This window comes from Cygnus olor, chromosome 1, assembly GCF_009769625.2.
Source record: "Cygnus olor isolate bCygOlo1 chromosome 1, bCygOlo1.pri.v2, whole genome shotgun sequence".
Taxonomy (NCBI): Eukaryota; Metazoa; Chordata; class Aves; order Anseriformes; family Anatidae; genus Cygnus; species Cygnus olor.
The window spans coordinates 112,912,175-112,932,058 of NC_049169.1; the positions used below are offsets into that span (position 1 = coordinate 112,912,175).

Here is a 19,884-nt window from a genome sequence, read left to right on the forward strand (position 1 = left end):
CAGGGGTGGTTAGAACCGGATGGTCTTTGAGGTCCCTTCCAACCCAAACCATTCTGTGGTTCTACAATTTGAATGATGAGCCATCCTCTACAACAGGGTAATACAAAACTTCCCTTTTGGGAGCATATCTTGTATATCCAGTAAGTGTACGCTCTGCCCTACCAAACTCATGCAGCAATAGCAGACATTGCTGGGTTTTGCATTGAGTTATGATTCTGTGCTTTTAGAATGATTTTCTTGACCATTCTCTTTGCTGTAATGGACAAACAGAATTCAGGGTAATGATGACTATGTTTACATTAGCAATTTTGAGCAGTAGTTTAGTTTTGAAGTGAATGCTGTGATTTGTCTTCATTTGGAGGACCTTGACTGCATCCCTTCTCAACTAAAAGTCGTACTCCTGTTAGTCTGAGTGTCACCTCTCCAGCCTGAAACCTGAGTTCAGCCATGGTCAGAGCAGCTGCTGTAGCCAGGATTCCCAGGAAGCTGTTTGGTGTCTGTGTCCTCAGCAGAACGAAGGTGCCAGAGGACAAGCGTCAGTTCATGGAGGGTCCCTTCTCCGTCCTCCTACCAGTTTATGCTTGGGCCCAGCACTCATTCACTGCTGTGCCTTGCCGAGCCTGTTGACCAGTTTGGAAATTTTCTTTTGGGGAGTTTTGAACTACACCTGTAGTGGAGACAGGCAGTGCTGTGAAATGTCTAGTCCAAAAACATCTCCCTAAAAAAAGGTACACTGGAAATGTGAGGAGCTTCTGCACAAACTGCTTTGATCAACAGATCTCCTACTGCTATGAGTTATGAGATAATGTCGACATAGCCTACCTGTTACTGAGATAATTTGGTTAGAAGTTCTGGGGAACCCAGTTAATTTTCTGAGTACATAAATGTAACTTTTTAAAGATTGATATTTATTATTATTGTTTTCTTCCCCCAGTACCTACAACATTCCTAGTTTTCGTGCTGGTTCTCAGTTGCTCGGCTCATTGAGTGGATACGCCTATACCAAGCGAGCCTGGAAAAAAGAAGTTCTCGAGCTGTATATGGATCCAGCTTTTTTCCAAATGGACACTTCATGCAATCAGTAAGATGTGAGACTGTAGCGCTCCAAGATTCTATTCTATGATTTGCAAAGAAAGGTTTAAAGGAGAATGGGCTAAAATTGGAAATTCTCTTTAGTGCATTCTTACAGAATCTAATAACATTAAAAATGGGGCTCAATAACTTATTATGCTAAATGGATTATAAACACTTAAATTTTCTTTATGGTGCAGAAGAATGAATGTGTCTCATGCTGATAACTCCCCTTAGTGATTTGAGAACTGCATATAATAGAGCTGAAGGACCTATAGTGTAGTATGCGTTAAAATACATAAGATTCTGCATTCTGAATACACTTTGGAAACTCTTTCCCAGTATGAAATATTTGACAAAATCTTTTGAGGTGAATCTACACCAAAGCTTTCTCTGGTTGTCTAATTCCTTCTATATCTTATCCAGTTGGAGATCCGTTATTGATCATCTTCTAACACACGAGAAAACTATGTTTAAAGATTTGATGAGTAAGTACTAGCTACTGCTGACTTATTTCTACATTAATTTGAATTGTATTTGCTTTTCAGCTATTAGTTGTATTTTTAATAATGTATTGATAAAATGCAGAGAATGCTGCATCTGCATAATTGATCATTACCAACTTTATTCTCTGCTAAAAACTAAATTGAACAAGTTTCCTAAATTGACTCTGTATTTTGGTAATGTTTAAAACATGCCAAACAATGTTTAAAAGTATTTTTGTTCAATAAACATTAATATTGGACTCCTGCAAGCACATTTGATGGTAATTTTAAGTTCTTGAAGTGTGACTGTAGCAGCTGTTGCCTGTTAGAAAGTGAGGAGACTTGGGCTAACTCTGCATGCATCTGTGTACTGCATAGAGCTGCAGGAATGTGGTGCACCTGTGCAGAAAACCTTTGAGCAACGTGCTTTGATCTCTAATTCAAGCTTGAGGACAGTGCAGAAGAACAAGTCCTTGGGGAAGAGGCAGGTTTGGACCCCTTGAATTTGCCTGGAGCTTTGAAAGAAGCAGCAGCTTTTGTCCCTTTTTCAGACCTTTTAAGAGAGTAGCTGAAGGGTTACAATACAGAACTGTCAATTCTTTAATGCACTTTTTAAACAATATATATTTTTTATCTTACCGTCTCAGTTTTCGCTCAGTAAGTCTTGAGAGCACTCCTCTATGGATTTAAGAGGCTGAAAAGAGAAGGAGATTCATGCATGTTAGGACTGAGATGGCCTGAAAATACTGGGCAGCCTCATTTGAGCTGCAGTGTTTGCTTCATGTAATTTTCCCACTAGTGTGAGTAGATCTGGATCAACACCAATACATTATTCCAATCCGTAGACCTAAAGAGAGTTTATATTTTTAAAATATCTCAGGACATTGAAATTATTTTAGTCCCAAATCACAAGAAGTCTTTATATGGTAGATAAGAAGTAATTCTTGTATGTTCTAGATATGCAGAGCAGCGCCTTAAAACTCTACCCAAGTTTTGAGCAAAAAGCAATGTTGTTAAAGCGGCAAGCTTTCGCTGTCTTCAGTGGAGAAACTGATCAGTATCATCTGTATCTTCCTTTAATACAAGGTAAAATTTGTGGTCTTTTCATCTGCCTTTTTTATTCAGCTGTGATACATACATAAATTGTGTTAGAAAGCAATGTCATACTTCCATTTTTTAAAAAGAGTTCTTAAAATTTATGATACTATGAATCTCTGAATTCTACCAAAAACAATCTCATTAAGAGAGAGACAGGAATCTGCATAACCAAAGCCTTTGGCCTAGAAATATCAATGGAAACAGGATTATTTTGTGGCAGTCTACCAGCCACTCTTGGGTTATTGCTCCCCTCAAATGTCAGTTTTGACATAATTTTGTCCAATATAAAAACCCCTATGTTTTCAGACTTCTTCTGAATGACATACTTGTTAATAGAGTGCAAGGGACTGAACCTGAAAGCAAAAATTTTATCCTGTCACCTTCTATATTTTTGATTTCCTGAAACAACACGTGTTCAAGAAAATAATACTTTTCTTCACTTTTTGAATGTTTATTTCAGAGCGACTGTCTGAGAACCTCCGGGTTGGACAGACTTCTCTAGTTGCCGCACAGATGTTTCTCTTCTTCAGAGTTCTTTTGTTAAGGATTTCTCCTCAGCATCTAACCTCATTATGGCCAATTATGGTGACTGAATTGGTAAGGAATAAGTAGTAACTTGAAACTAGTTTGTCTTTGTTGTTTGCATTTTGTCTTTTTCTTCTTCTGAGATATACCCATTGTTTGAAAAAGGAAATGTTTTCAGAGTTCTACATTAGTTTGATAATTTGGGAAAATAATTAACATTGTCTTTAGGAAATACCTTTTTGACTGATGTTGCTGTTGTTGCTAATGTAGTGTCTTCCATGAGTTAATAACTTGTTTCAAGTCATACAAGTAAACCAAGACCTTGCTATTCCTTATTTTACTTACACTACTATGTGAAGCATATCTTTTAATGGTTGAGTTGTATGAACATTTCGGCATCTCCATAAATTATTTATTTATTTAAAGATTCAGACATTTCTACAACTGGAAGAAGATTTAACTGAGGAAGATGAACCATCAAAGTAAGAATTACCATTTCTTTGAAAGCTTGTGAAACTTGTGAAAGCTGGTAGCAATTGTGCTTGCTCTGTATCTACTTTTTTTTTACATTTTTCCTCAGGGATAGGAAAGAGACAGCAGGACGTTTTGTAATTGCAGTCGTGTATTTCTGGCACTGGTGAATCAGTTTAGGATTTTTTTTCAGCAGCTAAAATAGTTCTAGATGCAAAAAATGGTACTTAATAGTTGCATACAAAAACAGAAGAGATGCAAAGTAAGTGTTTTGGATATTTAACATTTTGACATTTTCTTCTGAATATTTTAGATACCAGTTTTCTGCTTACACCCTCTTCTTATATTAATCCCAGTGTTAATACAGACAAAAAAATAAGGCTTTTGTTGCGCACAGATACAGGTGCACATTTGTGTAAACGTAGATGTTTTCCTTTAGCTTAATGAAAAATGTTGGATTTGTGTTTTAATTGTGCATTTCTCAATTGTAACTAACACAGAAGCAACAGCAAAATAAGCAAACAGAAAGTCTCAGGTGATGGCAGTGGATCTGACATCCAGCAGAATGAGCTGTCCTTGTACTTATCAGCTTGTAAGTTTTTGGACACAGCACTTTCATTTCCACCCGACAGGATGCATTTGTTTCAAATGTAAGTCTTCTAATTGCTTAAGTGTTCTCCAAGTCATATCTGTTCTTGTCATTTAAAGTAGTTTCAGATATATTTTTTTCTAGAGTTAATTTTTCCATTTGTTCTTTTTACAAGTGCAAACATTGATGCAAGGATAATAGTAATTTGGGGTATTTAGAAAAACACTTTGGTCTTGTCAGTGTAAGAGGATTTTACTTCATTTGAAGATTCCCTCACACAGAAAAATGTAGAGAAGGGAAAAACAGAGATTGCTCTTTGTTTTTCCTTTGCATACACTTGGGGATTTTTTGGAGCCGGTTGCATTTAAGTACTGACATGATAGTAACTTCCTTGTTCATTAAGTTTGGCTCTGGTGATAGCACAACATTATACGTATGACAGCTCATTCTGTGAACAAACCAGTGCTCTGCTAAACTACATGTGATTCAAATGGAATTTTTCTACCTGTCTTCTTATCAATGTATTCCATTTGTTTCAGGTACAAATGGGCATTTGTCCCAGAGGTGGACACAGAGTCATCTGATGTGACTTCTCATTTTGTAGAAAATCATCAAGAATGCAGACCACATATAGTAAGAATCATGGATCTGCTAAAGAAGAAATATGGGGTAAAGAAAAAATGCTTTATTTGAGTCCTTTTTTTTTTCTTTTGAAGCTGTTAACTTACTTTTCTAAATAAGTGGTAAGCTTATAAGTTAGGCAAGAGGTTTTTAGATATTATAATAATATTCCTGGGGCTTTTAAAAATGCATCTGCTTGCTTTCATAAATAGATCCTGAAGATGTCAGATTTCTTTTGAGTGTGGAGTGGCAATTTTCCTTGTTGTTCCCTTAAATCTGCCCACAGGTTTAAACAATTTGTCTCAGACAGACAGGACTGGTATTTATGAAAACAGCATGCTGTTCTTTGGCAAAAATAAAAATGCTTACCATAATAGCATTTTAAATTACCATTAAGGTTTAGGAGTGATACTTACAGAAAAAAGGAATAGAGGCATTACTTGGTATTTATGAGTTAGCTCTATATTCTGCAGCTGTTTGATATGTGTTTCTAAAGGCTAGTCTAGATTGGCAGTATTCTGAAAGTGTAAGACTTTCATTTAATGGCAGCTCAAACCTGAATGTAAAAATAACTCAGTATAGCATCTATACAATTTATATTGTGGTAGAGCTGCAGGCTGTGGATCTCTCAGTATAAAAACAAGTGTATAGTACAGGCTTCAAATAAGCCATATTTAGTAGAACATTGTGTCAGTACAGAAATGTTGGTAAACCTTGGTTTGCATGCTTACAGGAAACAAACAACACTAACGAGGGAATTTCCAAGAGGCACAAATTTCCTCTTTTGAACTTCCGCACTATATCAAGCATCACCCAGCTTATGCCCTTCTTCAAGACTCTGTGTTGTGCATTTACAACAAATGGGAGTGAATCCCAGCATTCACGTACTTCTGCATCTCTCTCTGTGGACTACGTTGGCAGTAATGGCATAAAGATCTTGCAACAGCTTGAAGAGAGCGTTGAATGTGACTTCCTTGAAAACATGGAAAGTTAAGCTGCATGTCAGATGCTTCACTCGTGGTGGATAAATAGCAAAAAAGATACATATATATACTGCAATTCTTCTCTTTTTTTCGCCAGTTTTGAAACTACATTTGGGGTTTCTTCCTGCTTTTCTGCAGTGTACTTCTTTCCAGTTGGTGTTAAAAAGCAGGATTCTTCAGTTTCTGGGGAGGCGGGAAGGAGGAAGTGCAGTGTAGTAGTAATTTACCATAGTTACTGTATTCTTTTACTTGTTTTCAATGTGAAGGATTAAAAAGATATTGTAAATAATGGAAGAATATTTTTGAGTTGGTGAAGGTAGCAACTCTACCGTTTATCCAGCAACTTCTCAAGTAAGTACTTTAAACTACTTTTGGAACTGTGTTCTGAAAGTAAATTTGAGGAAAAAAAATAATATTGCATGTCAGCGTACAATCAGTTTGCAGAAGAGCCATTTCATGATGTTAAAGCCCCCTTCTATTACTCCTTTCTTTAACTTGTCCCGATGCTTACCAACTTCTAAACAAATAACTTAAATTTCAAACAGATGTATTTTATAAGTCTTTGCATTGTGCAAATAACTGCAAACTTATCATGTTTGTAATTTCAGCTTTGTATTATAATAGCATTCTTCAGGATTAGTGATTCCTAAATAAAAAGCAAACACATGCATAAAAGGCAAACCTATGCAGTAACATTTTATAATTTGCACTACTTTGAGGGCTTTTGATTTTAATTTGTTTATTAAGAATATTCTAATTCAGTTTTTAAGTGAAAGAACTTTTGTTCTTTCAGCGCTTAAGATCACTTTGCAACTTGTGAAATGCAGTTAAATGAAGATAATCCTGTAAAAATATAAATTACTGTAGACTGACAGCCTAATTAAAGTGAAAAGAAAATTCATTTTTTAAAGGACACTTTTTATACAAACAGATGTATTTGGCTGTTCCTAGGTGTTAACAGAGGTCGGGAGGTCATTCTCAGTGCCATGACTACAGTAATGTTCCATGTGCAGCTTCTTCTGGTGCTGCACTGCTTCCACCATCCAGGACGTGGAAGAGAGTGATTAGTTCTGCCACCAAACAGTGAGGAGGTGGACTCCACTGAATTTTCATATTTAGTGGATTTTCTGAATGAATTTGCAATGCTGATTTGTCTGAGAGGGAAGTTTGTCATAGTTTTTGTGGTGAAAAGCTTTGTCTGCTCTTTTATTTAAACACCTTTGTTTCTAGAGAAATGGGTTTGTTAGATATGCCTGCAGACTGGTACGTGCTTCTTGTGTTATTTGGAATACCACAACTGAGGTAAATGTACTTGGTATTGGACTTCATCATTGTTTTCTTTTTTTCTTATTTAAAAAAGAAAAAAAGAACATGCCAAATGAATGGTTTAATGTCACTGGGTCATGAGGTCAGGGATTTTTGCAAAACTCACACAAGAAAGACAATGTTATTCTGCAGTGTTTTTTACCTATGGATGTATGAGTCCCCATCTTTGGATTATAAACTAAAACTATGAAATGCTGAACAACATGCTTTGCTGTGATAATACTGTAATGCTGTATGAAGGTAACATTATAACAGGCTTATGCTAAACTTAGTTTCTGTGAATTTTTACAGTAAGGAAAGTAACAGACGAGTGTAATATTGTGTAGTCACTAGACTAGGAATGTGAATTACTTGTATTCATGTAATTTATTAACAATCTACTGCTGTTGGAATAAGCACAAGTGCAAAAAAAATTGTTTTTAAGCATCACTTGAAAGTTGGAGCAGGATATTTTTAAAATAATTTTGTTCATTACTTTCATAAATACAGTGATTTTTTAGAAAAGAATATTGCTGATACTCAGGATGACTTGGTAGTTTTACTTGCAGCTTTCTATTGGTTGCATTCCATACTTAGGGACTTCTTTTAAAATTCTGATGATCTGCTGCCAAATCTGCTGTTAAAAATCTAATACAACTTTTTGCCACTGAACCTTTTGCTTTGCGTTCTCCTATAATGTATAAACCTGTGTCTTCACTTAGTTTCCTCACTAACTAAAGGTGGTGAAGCAGTAACTTAGACGGAGGGTTTTGTCATTCTTCCCTTTGAAAGGGAATGTCCCATTCTGGCTGCATGTACTTGGGACGTGCAGGGGATCAAACATCAGTTACTCCTCTGCCCCACCACCCAGGCAGTGGTGGTGAGCATTAAAACTAGAATCTGTGACCTAGGAGCATAGAGCTCTCTGACTTCTAAGATGATGTTACCTTCTACAAAAATACCACCTGGTTCTTCTCTCGTGCCTTCTGTGCACACTTTTGCCTTTGTTCTGTGGTTCTGCAGATTGCTGCTTTAAATGGCCTCGGATATTTGGCTTGCAGAAGCATTCTACTGAATCAGAGTCTAATTCGTCAGAGGAAAAAGTCTTTTAAACTTAGTAAATAAGCAGATCTTGTGTCATAAAAGGGATATGGACAAGGAGGAAAGGACTCTAACTAAAACAGTCCTACTTGGGTGGCAGAAGCTTGCAGCTAAATAGGTCTAAAGGTATCTCTAATACTTTAACTTTATTCCTTTTCTATATGGGACTGACTGTGGGATTTTAATTTTTACACTACTGCTGTTAAATCCACAGGAAGGAGGAGGTTGTACTACTCTAAAACTGGTACTACCAAAGCTGTTTGGGTTAACCGTGGACACATCTGAAAAACTTTAGCCTCAAACTCAGTACCAAGAGTTGGAGAGGAAACGCCTCTTCTGTGTTGTGTAGTTTTTGCTTGTTTTCAGAATAACTAAGCTTAGCTTTCCCTCTTGGATACTTCAGCTTTGGGATAGCGTAGCAACAGTGCATGATACGTAGAGGGAAAAGTATTTAAATATTCACAAGAGTTTCCTTTTCCTGAAGGGAAGAAAAATACAGTTGGTGCAACCAAGATAACTGCCAAAGAATAGCAGAACTTTAAATACGGAGCATTGAATAATGGTTGTGTTCTATACTACATTTGAATGTAATTCTTCTAATAATATTAAATGTTATTTTGAAATACCTCTTCAAATGCAGTTCTCATTTTTAGACTACCTTTACTGCTCACAGACCATCTCTATTTTTTCTCTGACTCTGTAAAAGCTCTCAAATCTGCACTCAGTGCATGATGGCTTAGTCTGGATCCCTGCAGTAGTGTCTCTGGGCTGGCCCATGCACATTCCCACAGGGAAGGACTGCACTACCACCTCCCCAGTCTTCTCATCACAAGCCCCTCGAAAGTCCCCATCATTCACATTCCTGATCTTTCCACCCTGGGATCCCAGTCCTGTGCTGTTTCCAGGTTTGACAAGTTTCCAGGATTTCTGCACCCTGAAGAAGCAAGTGGAGCTAGCTGATGAAGGAAGTTGCTGTTGCAGCATCAGAGGATTGCTGACCAAGCGGCTGACAGGCACTGGCCGCCTGTTTGGAGGAAGTTCCTCTCCCCAGGGAGTTAGGGGCTGCTGCTGCATTCATTCTCTGTGCACCAGAGATTTCAGAGTTTCAGGCTCTATGCTTTCGTATATTCAGGTTAAATACCCTGAAGGTACTGCCTCTTCATTTGGAAGGAAGAGAACTCTTCCGTACAACTGAGCTTGAGAAGGCCTAAGGCTAGAGAAGTATGGTTTCAATGACTTTGATGTATAAGCTGCTTTTCAGATTTCACCCTTTCTCCTGAGTCTTTGCACATCTTTCGTAAGGTAGAGCATGTATCTTGCACCTGAAAAGCTGCTAATGTTTGGTTATACTGGGTATGTAGAAAATCATTGCAGTATGTTGCATGTTTGCTGAGAAATGCTGTAGTGTAGGCTAATTTAGTAATACTGAGGCACTGAATGCCTCCTAAGTACCTGTTTAATCAAATAAAAATCAGCAGGGCTGGCCATTTAGGTTTGGCAGTAACAACACACCTCCATCTTTTGCAATTACTATCCCAGGGCAGCTTACCCACTTATTAAATGATGGCTGTCTCCTGATGCTCCGTTTCCAAAAATTCAGCAGGAGCTAATGGCAGCCGTGACTGCCCAGCAGACCAGGTCTCTCGGTTCCACTCCTGCAAACAGAGCAAAGGAGTGGCAGGAGCAGGCTGGTGGAAAAAAATGTTTCTTCAAAACTGATGGCACTTCCAGGTAGAGGAGCCTGAGGTATGTTTTCCATGATAACTCCCAGAGCAGGGGCCTTCACTGCAACCCCAGGGCTGCCAGTAATCTCCTTTATGTTTATGGGAAGGCTTGCTAGGCCCCACCTCAAAAATAAATAAATCACGAATTATAGGCTTTTGTTGAAGAAAGCAGGGGAAAGCATTTCAAGGTCTGTTGAAGGCTTTTCCTCAGCTAAGGGTGAGTGGCCTGTCAGGTTTTAGTCACCAGGAATTACTGTATCTCAGGCTTTTATTTTGAACCTTTTCTCCTGTGATGTGTACCCATATCTGTGGGTGTTTGTTTGTTTTTCTCTGCAACCAAAATAATAGCTACTTTCTAACAGCAGAAATTTGAGATTATAGAATGAAAACCTGGGAAGATGACAAAAGGAGCTGGAGAGCAACACACAGCTTGATTACAATAGCCACCAGGGAGCTTCCCAACTATAAATGCATGTAAAATTATTGGTTATTTAAAGTTCTCCAGGAAGAAAATTAATAGTCTGGACTCAAGGTAAGTAGCCATGCACTGCTCAAAATACCTGCAAATAGCTGAAATAGAGTAACTTTGATGAAACACTTGAGGAATTTTCTGTGGGTAAATACTATGTGAAGTATGAATTCTGGCCTCTAGTCCTCTTGCATTTTGCAGATGTTACCTGTATGCAACTTGATAGAATACAGGTGGTGCTAAACCTTCAGTCAGGGAGGCTTGTGCTGAGTGTACTCCCTTACGCAGTCTTTCTTAATTGTCTTACTTCATAAATAAAGGCACTGGAATTTGACCTCAGTGCTGTTTTTGACAAACACAGGCCAGACCCAGTGGAAAAGGGGGAAGGGAACTGTGCAATCTTTGTTGTGCAAGTGTATCTGACAGACCAGCCACGGTGAGCAAGGGCAATCAAAGCCATCTGATCAAACTTTTGGTTCTTATCTTGCATTCTGGGGCTTGCAGCTGAGCTTGTTCTGCTGGACAAAAGCAAACAGTTGCAGGTACTAGCACACGGCATTCGCCATTATGCATTACTCCATCTCAATTATGCATTTAAAGGGTGTGCTCACCAACTAACCAGAATTACACTTCTGATCAGATCAGAACAGCTGTGATCCAATGCTACAGCTGCAGGAGAGAGTGTGGAGCAGCAGCCTGGCAGCCTCTGCTACTATGAACTCTGCACTTGCAGCCTTTACCTTGGGGTTTTATAGGACTCGTTCCTCCCCAGGCTGTGTCAGGTAAGCAGGAGCCCAGCAAACCACACCAAGGAGAGGCAACACCTGGGTTACTTCACATATGGGGGGGTTCTGACAGATAAGGAAGCTCGAGGCAGCACCTTTCTTTTACAATAATTGACACCTCTATTAATTACGTTTTGCTAACTCGGTGAGGTCTTTAGATCATGTGGGCGTGTGTTTCTTAACTAGCAGGGCCAGAAAAGGCTCAAGAAGTTAGCTATTTTACTCGGAGGAAAAAGGGGGGCAGTGTCAGCCCCCAGCCTCAGAAACGGGCATTTAACACAGGCAGGGGCGGCTGGGGCTGGTTTGGAAACCAGGGCACGAAACGTTTGGGGCAGCTCTGCCCAAAAACAGGGAGGAAAAAAAAAAAAAAAGAATAAAAAAGAAAAAAAGAAAGCGAAGAATCCCCCGTCCCGCCCTGTCCCTCAGGCGGAGCGTGGGGCGGAGCCCAACGGCCGCCCCGCCCCTGCCCAGGAGCGGTTCGGCTCGGAGGAGCCGGAAGTGCGCGCGCTGGGCGCTCCCCACCGCCCCCTCCTCGCCCGGCCCGGCGCTTGCTGCGGCCCCCAAAGATGGCGACGAAGACGCAGGGCGGCATCCGCCTGAGCGCGGTGAGCGGCGGGCGGGCGGCACCGGGCCGCCTCCGAGCGGCCCTGCAGGGCCCGGGGGGGCTATGAGGGGAGCCGGGGAGCACCGGGGGAGGGCGGCGGCGGAGGAGGGGAGGAGGGGAATGGGAGCGGGGAGGCCGAAAGAAGGGAGCCCCCCCGGGTTGTCGCGCTCGGCAGGGCCCGGCCGGGGCCAGGAGATGGCGGCGGGGGCCGGGGCCGTGTGTGGGGCAGGGGCGAGGCCCCGCGCTCGACTCCTTAACGCCTTGGGGGTGAAACGGGGTGTTTGTGGCTTTCGGTGTGTGTGTTGTGAGTTACCCTCCGAATCGTAAATACCGCTAATTCAGAGCCTTGCCATCGAATTTGGGGTGGAATCGTACGCTAAGGAACTCTTCAAACGTCAGGAAAATCAGACATCGGTGCTCGTAGCGCTCCTTAAGTTGCCTTAACTGCCGTGGCTACAGAGGTTATCTGCAAATGTCATCTGCCTGAAGCTCAGGAACGGCACTTTCGTTTTGGCCCTCTAATCGTTGCGAGTGTTTTGAACTCCACAGCTTGTCTGAGATGTCTTGTTAGGGAAGGGCTCACCTAGCTTTTCAGCTTTTCTTGCTTTGCAAAAATAAAAAAAATTAGGTGTCCCCTTGTTTTAGTGGTTTTCTTAAGGGGTGGGAAATGCACCAGCATTAATACCTGTTCTTGCAAAAACTACATGATACAGGCCAGGCTGCAGTTTAAAACTGATCTTACTCTGGCAAACTTTAGAGATGAGAAGTCTCTGCTAGAATTGGTGCAATAGATAACTTTCAGAGTTATATTTAGGGTGCTGTTTGCTTTTCTTTTTTTTTTTTTCCATCAATAGTCATGACTTTAAATGTGCATTCAGTGCATTTTCAGTGAAAGCTGTGATTTCTCATTAGATTTTCAGTAAAGAAATGAAGCAGCTGATACCCTTTCCGGTTTGCTTATTTTTAACAGAGCCTTTTATACAGTTGGGCACTGTTTTCCAGCAAAGAACGACACAAAACTGACAGTCACAATCTCTTCTGTCAGCAGCTGCGCTTTAGAAATACGTTGGGTTTCATCAAAATATTTCCATTGGTTTCAGAAGTGTGCATGAACCGCGCAGGTAGTGCGAGCAGGCCTGGCAGCTCGTTCCCACCCTGGCATTTATCTCTTGCTGTTGCTCTGGTAACGTTTTTTTTTTTCTCGGTTGCGCGATGAGACAGATCAGGAAGTGATCCAGATTAAAAATAAGATTTAAAAAATTAGTTTTATTTTGGAGTGATGCCATGATGTGGTTCGCTATGTTATCATGCAACTGCGCTAGCATAACTGGCAGGGAGGAGGAAGGCATGTAACAGGAAAGAAAGAAGCAACCAGGTGGAAGAAAAGTAGTAGGAAGAGAACGGTAGTGGGATTGTTCCCCCCGGAGTTGCAAAGTACTTCTAAAATACAAGGCTGTTTGTTCAGTAGTTATGTTATTTGTGCGTGACTTATACTCTTTAAGAGATGGAATAGTTCTATTTTTCTTGGGACGCTAAAATTTCCAAAGCTGCCTGTCATTTTCAAAGGTAAGCTGCCTTGTTCTTTAATATTTGCTCATCGTAATGTACATGAACTGTACACGCAGTTTGAAGGAGGTGGAGGTTTAGCTCTATGTTCTGAAGGGATTTTGCTGCACTTGCTTTCAGGATAAAAAATGAAGCAGCTAACCAAAACCCACTTGCTAACAAAATCTATTGGGCCCAGCATTCAGCGCAGCTGGATCACCTCAGCTGCAGTCATACTAAAATAGCCCAAAGTGAGCGTTCACCTGGGGAGTAACTTTCTTAGTGTATTCGTTGGAAATGCAATTATTCATAAAGCTAATTAAAGTAGCGATTTGATGAAATGAAGTGTTGGGGACAAAATGGGCTCCAGTAATTCTTGCCGAGCTCTCCCTCAGTTGTGCTGGCAGCCAGCTGGATGTGCTCTGAAGCAAGCTAGGGAGCTAATGGCCTTACAGCGCTTGTCTCCATTTTTTTTAAAGCTGTTTTTGTTGCGTATCGGTGTTTCGCAGCCCTGCATTAGCAAACGGTGCTGTCTGCTGGGAGGCAGATGTTCCCACTAACCACCCTGGGGGATGTTTGCCTTTTGCTGGTGGAGCTTTAGAGCCAAGAACCAGTTTCTGATGGTTCCCATGGCCACATCCGTATCTTCTAGTTTCCCATAACTGTTCACATTCCCGCCATTGTATATCACATTTCAGCCTTTTTCAAAACCTTACCAAATGAAATAGTGTCCCAGGAGACCGGCATATGTTTGTTTATAAGGGATGGGGTTTCCTAACGATGCTATTCTTCTCAATGTCAGTTGCTAGTACACAGCAGTGAAATGCAGGATGGAGAAGCGCTGCATTCCTCAGGCACTGCATGAAGAGATTTTCTTGCTGTGCCCACATACACTTTGCTTTGCGGAAAAAAGGACATTTGGCTGTGAGGGTCAGTTTTAGTGGTGCCGAGGCTCTTTCTTTCATCAGTGTTACTTGACCAGGGGAGGGCCACAACTTTGAATTCACACCTTTCGAAACTACAGTCAGGACTTTTTTCCAAGTCCTCCATATTGCTGAGGTTACAGTGCCAGCAGTTACTGCGGGGGTCCCAGTCTACCTTCTGCATGACAGGAGTCTCTCACTGGCTAGCAGCAAAGAAATATTTTAGCAATCAGCTGAGCAGATGCTAAATATTTGAATGTGTACCTGTGTGGGGGTGGTTTTGTTTGATTTTTTTTGTTTGTTTTGTGTTAGTATCATGTTTCGACAAGGAGGGATTTGGGGTTGGGGGGGGGAATCCTGTTGTTCCTGGTGTATTTTAATTATCATCATCATCTTAGAAAGCAAAGGAACAAATACTGCCAGCACTGTGAAAGGTTGAAGTGAAGAGAACAGCACAGATCTTTAGATCTGCTGACCCATGGTATGGTACAGAACGAAACTGAAAGGTCTGTTTGAGCACGTGCAGTGGTATACGTGAGGCTCCCAGTGCTTGGCTTGATGTCATCTTCGTGTTAGATTCTGAATTGTTTGTAAGCATCTGTTATGAACTTCAAAGGAGCACAGTGACTGGGGCTGGTTCAATTTACCGGAGTTTATAAAAGTGGGATTTTAAAACACAGATGGCAGTGAAGAATGTAGAGCCCACTTGTACTTGCAGCCTAGCTCGGTGGAGAAATACAGGGGTTAAGCTGCGGTCTGAAAGTGTGCTCTGCGCTCTTTGTGACCTTTGAATCAAGGTGAGATTTCTTGGCAATTTATGTTGATCCGATCCAGGGCTGCTGCTGCGTTCCCACCGTGGCACTTGGCTCACTGCTCTGGAACTTGCTCTTAGCATTATTCTTCTCACCGATAAGTGAACTTGGAGACTTGAAGTGGTTGCTTGCTTTTATTTAGACCGTACTAATTACATGAAAGTGATTGTCAGTGTAGTAGTTCTGTAAAATGTAATAAGTGAGGATATGGATGCACTTTGTATATAAAAACAGAAAATATTTTAAAATATGGATTATATTTTCTGATGCGGCTGCACTGTACAAGGGCTATTTCCAGTGTTATGTATTCATAGGTACTGCTTTTTATGAATATAACTGTGCCAGTAAGGCTTAAGCATATATATGCACCAGGTTTGTGTTAAAGGCCTCGTAAAAGTATAATTACAGATATTCTAAGTGGTAATGCAAATACAGCTATCACTTTCAGCAGTTATACTTCCCCCAAACATTGCATCAACAAATCCTGAAGTTATATGGATATCTACTTCTGGTTTTCATGTTCTTTTGATCTAGGTGAATGTGTACAAACCCACGCTCTCGTGAATTACTTGAGAATACTTTTGTCACTGACATCTGTAAGATGTGTCCAATAAGCATGTATATTTATTTTGCATGTTGTCGTCTAATCCAAGTAGTGGCTGCATTCCTGTGGTTGCATCTGATCATAAGTGAGGCTAAAATGTCTGAGCTTGAATTGCCAACTGTATAAACTGCTAGGTTGAGAAAGTCTGATGGGTCCCACTAACAGGTGATTCTGATCAACATAGGCAAAAGGAGCAATGAGATAGCAGAATCGCAGAATCGTCTAGGTTGGAAGAGACCTCCAAGATCATCTAGCAAGTCACTGAGGGTATTTGGTGCTGTTCCCTTTCCCAGATCCATACTCCTGGTTTAAGGTTTACATTTTTAATACGTGAGCGCTTGTGTTTCTGTTGCTAGTTTTGGACTAAGGCTTTGATGTTTTTTGTAACTTGTTGGAGAACACAAACTAATGCCATTGTTTCTGTTTTATTTCAGCTTTGTCCAAAGTTCTTGCATACCAACTCCACCAGTCACACCTGGCCTTTCAGTGCAGTTGCAGAACTTATAGGTATGTGGATCACTAGTTGCCTGAGTACTCGATTGTAATACCTCTTTTTCGTGTTGTAAAACTTTTTTTTTTTTTTTTCCTTCAGGTAAGGAAACCCTGTTGTTATCATTCAGAATCTTATCAAAATCTTGTTTGCATACAGTCAGACAGATTGACTTCATTCTTTCTTGACAGTATGTGTACTACCTGACATCTGTTGCGGGGGCCTTCTAGGACTTGGTATTTTCTTCCTTCCTAGTTTATTGAAGCTTGCCAAATGCAGAGGACAGTGGGGCCAAGAGAATCCTTTCTTTTCTAGTCCACCAAATGCAGGCCTATTGCTCTTTGCTGTTCCCAGGCCCAACCAGCAGTAAGATTGAGCACAAATTCCAAGGATGTGCCTGCACACTTATGTGCTGTACAAACAGTGCTGGCGACAGGCAGATTAGCACAGACCAAAGGATGATAGCTCTGCAAGAACCCACATAAACACAAAATGTGAACTGACCAAACGGCCTTATTCTGTTCCTGTTTGATGGTTAACCACGTTTAAATTTTTAGTGGCACATGCGCGTTATTCTTGGTCACTTAGCTCTCATATTTACCCACATTTCTGGGTATTTTGCCAAGACCTGGAGTCCTTCCAGTTACTGTGTCCAGACCCTGGGCTTTTTACCAGTCTCTGGTTTAGACCTTGGATCTCTGCAGTTTCTGGTTTCTTCCAGCTTTTTGACTTGTCCATCTTCAGGTTTGCTAGCAGAACAAATGCGTACAGGCACACATTCAGATTAGAGAGCACACTCATGTAGGAAATAGAAATAAAGTTTAGTAAGAATGTACAACCGAGAGGCAAAGGTTCCAACCACAGAAGTGTATCGAACAGCTTTCATGCAGTCAGCCTGTGTTATTCCCACTCTTCCCTCACCTCCGTTATCCTGTGCATTTTTTCCATCCATTTGGACCTTTCCCTTTCCTTCACTTCAGTGCTTCCTGAAAATATCCAACGGCAATTTCTGCACATTGACACAGTATTCCTCAAACATCCTTATTTTATTCTTTTGGATTACAAAATTTCTGGTTGAACATCTTCAGGGTTATACTTGAGTGGTTCCTTTGAATGGTTGGTCCATCGATGTCCTAAGAATCCTGGTTTTTGTAATTGTCTCTGTCTGCTGTTTGTAGGGGTTTGAGTGTGTTTGATTTATTAACTCCTGTTTATTGTCTTGCTTTTTATTTTGAATAGCCACTAACTGGATATTCTCGGAGTTGCATGTTTCCTGAGTTGGGGAATGATTAGCTTACTTTCTCTAACTAGTTCCTTGAAATAAAGGCGTGGTATGGAAAGACTTGCTTGGCTTATCAAGCAGTTCGCTTTTGCCAAAGGGAGCAGCTCTTCTGGTCACATTCTTTAGCTTCCTATGCTCTAGTTTTGTCAGTTCTTAAGCCAGAAGAAAAGTAACCTAACAAAAGAAAGAAAGAAATTTTCTGCTAGATAAAGGGAGAGTTGTCACAAGGAAACAAGAACCACATGACTATGGAAAGGACAAGCTGTTTTGGTGGTAAGTCATGACTGACATGTTAAGTCATTTCATCTGTTTTATGCCATGCCATACCTGGCTGGAATTAACACATTTGTGCTGTGCAAGGCTTGTGAGTTTGCCTTCTTCCTTCCTTTGCCTTTTTGTCATTGTTTGCTTTAACAAAGGTTCAGAAGCATAGTAGCAACATGCTGGGTGTAAAGGCTTCTAGTTAGTTGATTTTGTAATCTGTCTTCCTCATGCTATGTGAGGCTATACTATAAGCCAAATATCAAGCAGTAGTAATAGGGCTACTTTATAGAGGCCTGAGTTTCAGTTTACCCTAATAGTCTATTGGTTAAAATAAGCTTTTTAAGCTCCCTTCTGTCAATTTTTTCCTGGTTATATTGCTGGCATCTCCTGACAGTCCTTAGCTTAAATTAAAGTGAACTCTTGGTGATGCTTGCATCAAAGAGGTTAAATAGAGAGAGGTGGTGAGCTAACAAATCAGAAAGCTTGCACCGAGTACGGTCTTGAATACTTTCAAACTAAACGTACTTGAAATGTTCCCTTCTGTTGATGCTGAAATGCTTTTATGATTTTTTTCACTGTGGATGGAGTTTGCAGTTTATGCTCATAGAAAGAAAGCTGCCAAGCTGTAATTCCTTTTACAGCCTGCAGTGTTGGCTTGAGCTGTTGGGTTTTGCCCCTCAGTTGAACCTGCAAAGCAGGCAGTGAGGCAGGGACACTGCTTCCTACTGTGCCGTCACATCCCAGCTCCCCCAACCTCCAAATTCCATGAGTAGCACAGAGGTGGCGGGAAGAGAAGCCAAACAGTGTTTCTAGTGCAGATGAGATTTAAACCAGCTTTGCGTCCAAGAAATGCCTGTGGTACCATGATTTCAGTTGCACTTGCAGTAGAAATGCTGAAGGCTCTTTCAAATCCAGTGAGTAGGAAGGTTAGGGTATAGCATTTTATAGTTCTCTTCTGTGAAAGTCATACCTTCTTAGATCTGAAAAACTTGCGGTAGCAAGAGATATATATTTGTGACTGTCAACTCTGCTGATAAAGAATCTATATGGTAGTAGAGCAGCAATAATTTTTTTCACCTAATTTCCTGCACCTGTGGAGTCAAAGTTTTAGGTTTCACAGAACTATCTGAGATGTGGGGGGAAGGGGGGGTGGCTTCAAGTTTTTGTTTGCTTTTTTTAATGTCTCAGAGTTCATTATCTGAAGTTGTGATAGTATTTCAAATCTGATTTCCAAATTAAAAAGCCCGCTGCAGGTAAGATTTTTGCTGCCAGGTATATTAGTGATGAGCCATTGTCTGCATTGCGCACAGTAACCTCAATACCTGGAAGTCAGTCAGAGGAGATGTTTGGGTGGCTGGGAGAAAAGTGAATGTTGCAACAGCTGCTTGGGAAACAGGAAACGAAACTAGAAAACTTGTCTGGGTTTTGTTTTCAATTTCAACCACTCATTTCATTCTGTTTCAACCACTTGTCTCAGACTAAGTTTTTAGCTGTATAGTACTGTTGTCTGGGATAGCTGGAAAACTTTGTCTTGTTTTCAGGCATGGTTTGCTGGCTTTTGATGCAGCTGTTTCATTGTAATGTTTTGATCTAGTGTTGTCAACTATAAAGAGGTTAATACTTTAGGAGACAATTTTTAGCACATTTACTTATTTAAAAGCTTCTAATAAAAAAAAATACTTCTGTGTAAAGCTTGGCTAATATTCAGTGACTTTTCTGAGAAATCCATCTCTGTGCCAGCACATAACTTCTGCAACTATTACGTATCTAACTGCGGAGCTGAAGAGTTGCTGCAGTTTTAGAGCTCTGTTAGGATCTGCACAAATGCAGAACTGAGAGCCCATGATGCCATATTCACCAAATGCAAGTTTGTGTGAGCACAGCATCATAATAAAGTTAGGGACAGAAGTTCCTTATCATTGTTTGTCAGTGTTGCAAGACTAGCATTTGGTGGATTTTTTGTGGGGGAATACCTACCATATACAGCACTGTTGCATGCCACGTAAGCATTTAAATAACTTTGGAAGAGTTGCTACCTGACATCTTCACTGGAATTAAGCACTTTAAGTGTGAACCTATTTTAAAGTGTTAAATTTGTTTGTTTTTTTCAGTATTCTGTTCTTGTTTGCTTTT

At 40.5% G+C, this 19,884-nt stretch overlaps 2 protein-coding genes across 4 annotated transcripts in view; both read left to right on the plus strand.

The window, feature by feature from the left end:
* DOP1B (DOP1 leucine zipper like protein B) overlaps positions 1 to 7,668 on the plus strand; it is a 44,558-nt gene extending 36,890 nt beyond the window's left edge. For all 3 annotated transcript variants that reach the window (XM_040577255.1, XM_040577262.1, XM_040577270.1), the window contains 8 exons: positions 935 to 1,081; positions 1,498 to 1,559; positions 2,514 to 2,642; positions 3,115 to 3,251; positions 3,606 to 3,661; positions 4,151 to 4,300; positions 4,779 to 4,908; positions 5,594 to 7,668. In XM_040577255.1, coding sequence (XP_040433189.1) covers positions 935 to 1,081; positions 1,498 to 1,559; positions 2,514 to 2,642; positions 3,115 to 3,251; positions 3,606 to 3,661; positions 4,151 to 4,300; positions 4,779 to 4,908; positions 5,594 to 5,854 — 1,072 coding nt within the window. In that variant the 3' untranslated portion in view covers positions 5,855 to 7,668. The remainder of the gene's footprint in view (positions 1 to 934; positions 1,082 to 1,497; positions 1,560 to 2,513; positions 2,643 to 3,114; positions 3,252 to 3,605; positions 3,662 to 4,150; positions 4,301 to 4,778; positions 4,909 to 5,593) is intronic.
* A 4,008-nt stretch (positions 7,669 to 11,676) lies between these two features.
* MORC3 (MORC family CW-type zinc finger 3) overlaps positions 11,677 to 19,884 on the plus strand; it is a 28,342-nt gene continuing 20,134 nt past the window's right edge. The window contains 2 exon segments of the mRNA XM_040577285.1: positions 11,677 to 11,832; positions 16,150 to 16,222. Of these exon segments, the coding sequence (XP_040433219.1) occupies positions 11,794 to 11,832; positions 16,150 to 16,222 (112 nt within the window). The 5' untranslated portion in view covers positions 11,677 to 11,793.